Below are 9,552 nucleotides of genomic sequence, written 5' to 3' on the forward strand. Positions count from 1 at the left end.
GGGGGGGGGGGGGGGGGGGGGGCGGTGAAAAGTTTTGGTCCACAGCTGGTCTGAGAGGAACCGGACTGAGCCGCAGACTGAGGAGGAGCGGGGAGCTGCTGCGCGTAAAGAGGAGGAGGAAGAGGAGGAGGAGGAGGAGGAGGAGGAGGAGGAGGCAGCCTCCCTCTCCTCTCTGTGTTCCTGTGAGGCAGAGCAGGAAGATCCGCAGATGTTTGATCCTCAGGATAAATCTGTCCAGCAGATGAATCCAGATGATGGATCTGAGCTCCGCAGAATCATGTATGAGGAGCCATTAGTGTCAAAACTCAATCAGCCTAAATCAGAAAGAAGACCGTCCTGGAATCAGATATGAATTAGCTGATAAATCAGGCACAACATTAGGACCACTGACAGGTGAGGTGTGAAGAGAAAACACAGGGACAGAGTCACACACACATCAAGTGGCGCCCCCTAGCGTTAACAGGAAGTACTGCGCGTATTGCGTTAACCCTGCAGCTTCACTTCCAACATTACTGCAAAGATTCTTTCTCCAGCTGACCTGCCTCAAGTAATATATCTGTGAAGTACTTTGTAAAATAGTTTTATGAGGCTAAGCTTGAATAGTTTTGGCAGCCATCTTGAATCGAGTTATCTCCAAAAATGAATCAGCTGCAGATACATCTGGTGATTACTTTGGAAGGTTTTATTAAAATCCGTCCAGTGGTTTATGAGAAATTTTGCTAACACACAAACAGAAACCTGCTCTTTGCCTTTTATAAAGCTGTATTCAGATGTAATTTATCCTGCAGGAATCTATTTTCTGTTTGCAGTAATTCACCGTGCAGTTAAATGGGCATCATGTGGTTTATCTATTTATTAGAAATGGACTCAAATGCCTCATCTTTTCCTGAATAAAACTCATGGTTTTTAAAGGTTTGATGCTGCAAACCCACCACCTGATCTGAATAAGAGAAGCACTGAATCAGAAGAAGAGTTTGGACTTTTGGACGTCTTCTGGTCTCTTCCCATGTTTCTGTTCCAGAACATGGAGGCTGGAGATGAAGGCGGCCATCTGTGAGATTCTGCTGCTTTAATGAGACAAACTGCCCTCAGAGTTTCAGTTTAGAGTTTCTCTGCTGCACGTCGCTCGCAGATGGAGGAGTCAGAGGTGGCAAGACCAGAGCTGGAGCTTCTTCTAATATTCCTGCTTTAAAAACCCCAATCTGTCACTTCCTGTTCCTGAAACCAGACATGAATTATTATAATTACTGTCTTATTGGCTGGTCAGTATTCAAACCATCTCAGCTGGTTTGGTTTCTCGTGGGGTCTCTCTCCAGAACCTGCAGGTTCCTTTTATCTCATTGTTCTGCTCAGATGGGTCCACTGCAGCAACAATGGAGGCAGCTGAATACGGCTGCATGATAACAAATCATCGACACAGAGTAGACTCAGTTCTTCCTGAAGATGTGCAGACTGATTGAAGTGAAAATAAAAACCTAATCTGTAAAGATCTGCCTGGTTGGTCCAGAAGAAAGCAGGCAGATAATTTAATCTTTACCTGGAACAAAATGCACCGAGTGGTGAAAGATGTCGGAGACGTTCATCGTGTGGGTTGTTGTAGCAACAGATCTTTACTCTCTGAGAGCAGATGGATGACTTCTCTTAACGAGGTCCAATGTTTTCCACAACACTGGAATGTCCTCCAGACTCAGACCGACCATCCATTAGGAGACACACAAAGCAACGATTTACACAAAGAAACTAAACAAACTGAAGGCAAGAGAAATGATACTTTCTGTGAAACTGCAGAGTCACTGAGCGCCGAATTCCTTCACTGAAATCTGAGAAGCAGCTGAAACTGAATAACTAAAAACTAAACTAAAAAAGCAAAATGCTAAGATGGCAAAACATTAACTGAAAGCAGCAGAATGTTACACAAAAAGAAGAAAGTAGCAAAAAGACAACAAAAATAGATAAAGTAACTAAAAAGGAGCCAAACAGAGGCGGCAGCTGAAGCAGATTTCAAAAAGCAGAAAGATTTGAAGGGATTTCAGTGATCTTAATGTGTTTCTATTGGGAAAATATTAGTAAAGTTAAATAGTTTTAAAAAGTCTAAAAAAGACGAGACAAACATTTTATTTATGAGTTAGGTTGGACAAAATGTACGATTCAAAGTAAAACCAGGAAAACAAAAGTGTGATTTCTGACTCAGTTCATTTATTTATTCAGTGTTCATCTTTAGATATTTCAGGCAGAACTGTTGTGGGGTTTAGCTCTCCACAGGATTCTTTGTTTATTTTGAAAGGTTAAACAGGAAGCGCCTCACCTGTCCTCCACCTGGTTTGACTCTGCTCTGTGACCCTGCAGGTCCGCCAGCCGGACGAGTTCAGGATCCATGGATGGAAAACAGAGGGGGGGAATGAACAGCACGGCGCCAGGAATACGGTTGGTGTGTGGCATCATTTTCTTTCAGCGTGATCTCCAGCAGCTCCCTGAAGAGCCAGGCTCAAGTGTTTGCAGTGAGGTTCGGTGTCTTTGTGTGTTTCTGATGATTTGACCATTTATTCACTTAAACTCCACCAAACAAACAGAGGGAAGCTTTTATTTACAGACTTTTATTTGTTCAAATTCAGCAGGTGTTTTTCAAAGTAAAACTCTGAACCGTAAGAGTACCAATAAAATTCGAAGCAGGATTGTGTTTTTGCTGCCTGTTTGCCTCTCTGCATTGTGGAGCCACAGGAGGGTGTTTTTTCGCTGACATAGTCCTGAAGGGATTATAATGCAGGGACCACACGCCCCCCACCCCCAGGCCATTGTTGGCCCCTCGGCCCCTGTTGTCCTTTTTCTATGAGTGGGTCAGTTGACGGGGGGATAAAAGGCTGACCAGCGTGTGCTGCCCGGGCTTTCAGCAGAGAGCAGGAACAGGTTTTTGGAGATCTGTTGTTGCTGATCTGGAACTGCTGCCAGCAGCAATGAAGGTCCAGATCCGCTTGAGGCTTACAGACGGAACATCAGCACGAAAATCATGTCTTTAAACTACATCAGAAACTTCTACGAAGGATGCGTGAGTAGATGAGACAGAACGAGACAACAATAATCCTCCAAACACTGAAACTAAATTTACTGTTTTCTTCCTGTAGCTGATGTATCTGTGAGTCAAAAGCCTCTTTGATTGGTGCGAGTTCTGGTTAAGCCTTTTATTTTCTAGTAAACTGAGTTCATATCAGAGCAGGTAAAAGGATGAGAAACGTTTCCTCTGAATGGGTTTTGTTTCATCTGCCGGAGCTCAGGGTCACTGCGTCGCAGCAGCATTCATCTGCCTGACAAAAGCTGTTTTCTCTTTGTTTCTGTCTGTGTGGGAATGTGTTTCCCTCTTCGTAGTAAATCATTTCGCCTCTCCGTGTGTCTGAATGTGTTCCAGCTCCGGCCTCCTACGGTGATAGGCCAGTTCCACACCTTGTTCTTCGGATCGGTCCGGATGTTCTTCCTGGGCGTTCTTGGCTTCGCCGTCTATGGGAATGAAGCTCTGCACTTCAGTTGCGACCCAGACCGCCGGGAACTCAACCTGTTCTGTTACAACCAGTTCAGACCCATCACACCTCAGGTGGGACTGAGCTACACTGCCAGTTCTAGTGCTCTCAACATCCCATAATACTTCACTATTTCACTGCTTTCAGCATCACAGTTCCTGGAATAACAGACTTTTTTCTAACTCTCTGCTTGGACAGGTAGCAGCCCTGTCTTGTTTTAAAAACATGAAGTCCTGTAAGATCTGCAGGTTATACAGAAAAAATCCAGCCTTTTGCAGATGATGTGATGTTCTATATGACAGATAGCAGACTGCGCCTCTGTTTCAGTTCGATGTCTGGCTTTTTTCTGTCTTTAACATGATAAGATTTCTGCTCTCTGCAGGTCTTTTGGGCGCTGCAGCTGGTAACTGTGCTGGTTCCCGGGGCAGTGTTTCATCTTTACGCCGCCTGTAAGAACATTGACCAAGAGGAGATCCTTGATCGACCCATCTACACTGTCTTCTACATCATTTCTGTTCTTCTGCGTATCATTCTGGAAATAATCGCCTTCTGGCTGCAAAGCCACCTCTTTGGCTTTCAGGTCTGTCAGTTTTGAATGATTTTAAAGTTCAGTGTGTTTTAATTGTACATCCACACATTCACTCCTTGTGTTGCCTCTTGTAGTGAATTTTAGAGGATTTTCCCAGCGTGTTAGCATTGCCTATGGTTTTCCTTCATTTAGTCATTCTTAAACAATCTCTGAAGCAACAGAAAAATGGACATTATCAGTAACTCAAATAAAACACACAGTAAGAGAAGATGCAGTCCAAACACATGTAAAATGCCAAAATGGGCATTTGGTAAAAGGGTTTTATACAGAGACGCCATTCAGATCACAAATACTTTCAGTTACTGCTGCTAAAGATGGTTCTACATATGATTAGTGTTGGGTTATAGGTGTAGTTGTGTCTCTCTTAAGCCCTCTGTACAATAAACAATGACCCTGCTGTGTAAAAACAATCTGCCAGAAAGTGGACGGTCTTGGTCAGGTCTTGGTGAGGTCTTCATACAGCATATTAAGAATGTAGTGGACTCCCATTTACATGTGATAAAGTAAAATGAGCCTACAATGGTTTTGAGCATGCACAGAATATCCAGTGAAGATGGGGTGGTTTATGATCGTGATGGCAGCATGTTGGGTTCTTGGTTGGATCGTGATGGCAGCATGTTGGGTTCTTGGTTGGATCGTGATGGCAGCATGTTGGGTTCTTGGTTGGATCGTGATGGCAGCATGTTGGGTTCTTGGTTGGATCGTGATGGCAGCATGTTGGGTTCTTGGTTGGATCGTGATGGCAGCATGTTGGGTTCTTGGTTGGATCGTGATGGCAGCATGTTGGGTTCTTGGTTGGATCGTGATGGCAGCATGTTGGGTTCTTGGTTGGATCGTGATGGCAGCATGTTGGGTTCTTGGTTGGATCGTGATGGCAGCATGTTGGGTTCTTGGTTGGTGTGGCTTGGTAATCAAGAACTTGAAACAGGACTGGTCGTGCTGGCTCAGGTCTCAGCTACAACCATGACAGTGACAAAGTCAATGAAAAACCAAGCACAGGTCTGATAAATGTGTCCAAGAAAGTCATGGCAAGAATTTATAAGAGCAGCATCAAAATTTGCCTTGATCCAGCCACACTCTGTTAGGTCATGGAGAAAAAGGGGTGTGCATACCTTTCTACCATGACTGGATAAACAGAAAATGGTTTCTTTAAACAGTTCATTTGTTGGTAAAGACAGAAGGCAGCAAAGCATCCTGGGAAATGCTGCAGCAGCAAAGTAGACACAGTTTTTAAACAGTACTTCCATATTTACACTGAAACCATAAGTACTCATGGATAATTACATCAAAAGAAGAGGACAAGACCAATAATCACCTTCTTTTGTCTGCTGTTCAGTTCACTGGGAAGTAAAAAGCAGAACCTTCAGAGCTAATACCTGTTCCTTTTCTTTCTCTCCCTCAGGTTCATGCTCTGTACATGTGTGACGCCAGCTCTTTGGAAAAGGCCTTTAATGTGACTAAATGCATGGTACCAGAACACTTTGAAAAAACCATCTTCCTCAGCGCCATGTACACCTTCACAGTGATCACCATACTGCTGTGCATTGCTGAGATATTTGAGATACTTTGCCGGCGGCTCGGTTATCTCAACAATCAGTGACTCAGATGCACAAACAGTGAGCAGAAATATTCAACACCATCACTGCCAGTTTTCATTGGGCTCTTTGTTAGCAGGACTTTTACTGAACAGAGTTAACACGAGAGCCAAATCTCACTCGCGGCACAACGCTGGCGAGAGGCACCAAGATATCAGAGAATGTGGAATAATGTCAGAGATACTCTCTTGGTGCTTGTTGCCTTTCAGTTTAAACTGAATATCCCTGGTTGTATTTTAGAAGTCAGCAGGTTTGTCCTGGCTGTGTCTAAAGGTGTTGTTTGGACAGATGGGATGGTTAGAGAACCTCTACCTCCACCTGAACTGTTAATGGATGAGACATTTAAAATCCACAGAAAAACTGAGCATCATGCATCAGCTTCCTGGTTCAACTAAACTCTTTGACTTTTCTCAGATTAGTGCAGACGGAAAGCCCAATTTGGCACAAATGTAATAGTTCCTAACAACATGGGGTTCCCTAAAATCCCTTTTTGGGAGAACACGGAGCTCTGAAAAATTTGGAAAGCATGAATTTAAAGACTATCTTGGAACAATGTCATACGGTAATTAGACATGACGAGTGGAGCACAGAGTGAGGAGCATTGAGAGCGTCTTTCCTGAATGGTAGGCACCATTGTTCTCTGTACTTCATGGTGTAGCACTCGTTGCTTGATGGAGCAGTTGGAGATTCTTCTTCAACCTTCACCTTTACCACCAATCCAACACACGAGAAATAAACAACCTAAGTTTAATGTAAAGAAAGAAAACTACTAAAGTGGTTCCAACATAATGTGTTCCACTGAAGGTAAAAGATCTCTCTAAAGATACTCAAAGTGGGTTTGATGGAAGAAATGACTCAAAAGAAACAAACGAAACTCTTAATATAGGTAAAAAAAGGATCATAGAGATCAGTAACTAAAAAAGTGTATATACAGAAGTATTGAAAAAATAATGTTTTCCACATTTAATAATACTAGATATTATAAGTATATATTTTGTTTGGGTACAAAGCAGGATACATTTAATGCTGCATGTATTTATGTAATTAAATTTAATTCATTGGACCATAAAACTGTTTAATAGTCAATGAATTGTTGGGGAAGTTTAAAGCAGTGTCATTGCTTGAGAAGATATTAAAACACCATCTGCTTTGTCACAGCATTCAAGGTGAAAGTGAAGTGGTCTCAGCTTGTAGTTCATGATACTTTAACAGGTTTGGACAAAGCCTGTTTGGAAACTTGAAGGTCTTTGTGATTCAAGGGGTTCCTGCTCTTACAAACAAGGGACAAAAGCTTATAAAAGCTTTTTCTGAGCTTTTGTCCATGTCTGATTCTCCTCAGTCATGGAAGTTAAAGAAAGTGTAATCTTCATTTGATTACATCTTCATTTCTTTTAATTAAATTTTATATTTTCTGTAATTTAGCTTTTGATGTCAGTGTTAATTGAAAATGATTACCTCCTCTGTTTGTTTTCTTTTTTTTTAAATCAGACATCCATCCAGCTTTTGTTGTGACGTTTTCAGCAATCTGTTTATCACCTCAGGTACAAATTCTCATTACCAGACAAAAGTGGATAAAAATCCTCCTGTCAGACCTTTTATTCCCCATCTTCAGCACCGGTGGATTGGTTCAGTTGATCCAAGGCTGTTAAAGTCCTGGTTAGTCTGTAAAGGTTTGAAACAGATAAGTGACGCCTGTAAAATATGTTTGTCTGCATTCTGGTTTCTGTAAGTGCAAATGGGTTTTAATTTTAACAATAAATATTTGTGCCTTGTCTAATTCCAGTAAACTATTGATCACACACAAACATGTATTAATCAAATTCAATCTGTCTCTATTCCTCTATTGTATACTCACTTTTAAGACATTTTATTTAGTTTATTAAACTTCAACCAAGCATCTTTAAACCTGGGAAGTGTTGACTATATTCAAATTCTGCTAATTTACAAACTTACTGAACAAAACAGATGAATCCTACAGAAAATCTTATGTTTTATCCAGTTAAGCCATCCCATACAGTCAGGAGAAACATGACTATTATTAGTTATTAGGTTAAATAACTAGTATGCTAACTGTTGTAGCCAACATGGTAACTGTTTTAGATTAACTGTAGTATCTTAGCATTCTGAATGTCAGCAGCTGCTAAAATTTGTATTACTGGTAATTACACCTAAAAATTTTATGCTTTAAATTACAGAATTAGACAGAAAAGTACCAGAAATTTAGCCACCAGGCTTCACTGGTGAAGTGAGGCTTAAATGAAGAGAATTAACTCAGAGTAACATAAAGATGGCCGTCTGTGAATTCATTATAGCCTGCTGCTATAGTTGTTAGCATCCATCCATCCATCCATCCATCCATCCATCCATCCATCCATCCATCCATCCATCCATCCAACCCTTATCTGTGGTCGGGTCAAAGAGGAAACAGGTTCAGGTCAGAAACTCAGACCTCCTTCTCCACAGGGACCCTCTCCAGCTCGTCCGTCTCTTTATGGTTCAAACGCTGTAGCAGCAGCATGCTTCTTGGCTGGAGACAGGAGATCTGCAGCCAGACTAACATGACTCCTGGACAATGTCTCGAACTCGATGCATGACATCCTGGAAGGCTCCTTCAGTGACAGGCTGCTGCATCCCAGAGGAGCCATGTTGAAGATCCATCCTCTGCTTCCAACAAACCAAACTACCTGTTTACATTCCTGCGGTTCTTTGCTCAGAGCTCCTTATAGATGGTCTGTTTTTGGTGCAAATAGGAGCACAATTTATACAGTTCCACTTTATCCTGATAGCTATACTTTAGGATCTACATTTACTATTTATTTACAACTGTGTAGGTTTTCATTTTTGTATTTAATTATTGTTTTTAATGTGTGAGATTCTGTTGTGTATCCTGTGTTTCTATTTGTCGATGACTTTGCTGCTGATACTCTGGAATTTTGGAGACAAAAAGGATCATTCTATTCTATTCTATTCTATTCTATTCTATTCTATTCTATTCTATTCTATTCTTGTCCTCTGGGCGGACCCTACCTTGTTAGATTTATCTACCTGGATTCTTTAGCACGTGACCTCACCCTGAGTTCGGTGACGTCACCCGTCCCAAGCAGGCGGCCGCTCCGATTGGCTCCAGAGGCGGAAGTGAGCAGCATTCGGCTAACAACAACAACAGTGAGTTTCAGAGAGGAGTTTGTTTGTCCTGGAGGAGTTGTCAGTCAGTCATGGCCCTCCCGGCTCAGCTCAGACCCATCCAGCACCACCTGCGGACCGCTCAGGAACATGAGAACCGGGACCCGGTCGTGTCTTATTACTGTAAGTGTCTGCTTCTGTCGGCTAACGGCAGCGCGTAGCTGCCCAGCTTTGTTCATCAGGGCGCGGGATTCTCTGTTTAAACTTCTGATTTAAATGGTTTATTTGACTGAAACTGTTGGTGGACATCGACTGTCAGTGGTCCGAGCCGTGGCTTTACCTTTAAATGATTTATGAGAACCATAAATTGTTTTGTTAGCTCTAACTTCATGAGCAGGCTAACACTTCCGTAGCATCCTGTCAGCTCTGATTGTTGGAGGATTTGAACTGGGTTTTTTTTAAACACGAGCCTGAAATTTGCTATTACTTATTACCCACGTGTTCTGTAAGGTTCCTGTTAACATGAGGAAAACTTAAAAATCCTCTGTAAAGTGTCCAGGTAAGCACACCTGTCAGGAGTCTGGAGCGTCTGATTGGCTGGTCAAAGTCCTCGACCTGTAAGGAGACAGGAATGTACCGGACCCTCCCAAACCTCACCTGCATGGAGATCAACCAATCAGAGCTGGCCGCTGGGCTCAGACTGTTTAAATCTGAATTAATTAAAGGCCAAACATTC

General features: G+C 42.3%; 2 protein-coding genes across 3 annotated transcripts in view; both read left to right on the top strand.

Annotated features, from left to right (window-relative positions):
• The first annotated feature begins 150 nt into the window (after nucleotides 1-150).
• On the top strand, nucleotides 151-7,598 carry gje1 (gap junction protein epsilon 1). Of its 2 annotated transcripts, none has more exons than XM_017404968.3 (4): nucleotides 151-2,428; nucleotides 3,401-3,583; nucleotides 3,892-4,089; nucleotides 5,501-7,598. In XM_017404968.3, the coding sequence occupies exons 1-4, from the start codon at nucleotides 2,375-2,377 to the stop codon at nucleotides 5,696-5,698; spliced, it is 633 nt and encodes a 210-aa protein (XP_017260457.1). In that variant the 5' UTR covers nucleotides 151-2,374; the 3' UTR covers nucleotides 5,699-7,598. The 2 variants fall into 2 exon arrangements, with proteins under 2 accessions (XP_017260457.1, XP_017260458.1); XM_017404969.3 differs by lacking the exon at nucleotides 151-2,428 and adding an exon at nucleotides 2,859-3,043.
• A 1,207-nt stretch (nucleotides 7,599-8,805) lies between these two features.
• vta1 (vesicle (multivesicular body) trafficking 1) overlaps nucleotides 8,806-9,552 on the top strand; it is a 25,107-nt gene continuing 24,360 nt past the window's right edge. The window contains exon 1 of the mRNA XM_037981458.1: nucleotides 8,806-8,999. Within this exon, the coding sequence (XP_037837386.1) occupies nucleotides 8,909-8,999 (91 nt within the window). The 5' untranslated portion in view covers nucleotides 8,806-8,908. The remainder of the gene's footprint in view (nucleotides 9,000-9,552) is intronic.

This window comes from Kryptolebias marmoratus, linkage group LG19, assembly GCF_001649575.2.
Source record: "Kryptolebias marmoratus isolate JLee-2015 linkage group LG19, ASM164957v2, whole genome shotgun sequence".
NCBI lineage: Eukaryota > Metazoa > Chordata > Actinopteri > Cyprinodontiformes > Rivulidae > Kryptolebias > Kryptolebias marmoratus.

Bases quoted from the DNA above. Each gene is read 5' to 3' on its own strand.
- gje1 (XM_017404968.3), top strand. From the start codon at position 2,375: ATGGATGGAAAACAGAGGGGGGGAATGAACAGCACGGCGCCAGGAATA. The intron at 2,429-3,400 runs GTGTGTGGCATC...AATGTGTTCCAG, and splicing joins CGGCGCCAGGAATACGGTTG to CTCCGGCCTCCTACGGTGAT. The intron at 3,584-3,891 runs GTGGGACTGAGC...TGCTCTCTGCAG, and splicing joins TCAGACCCATCACACCTCAG to GTCTTTTGGGCGCTGCAGCT.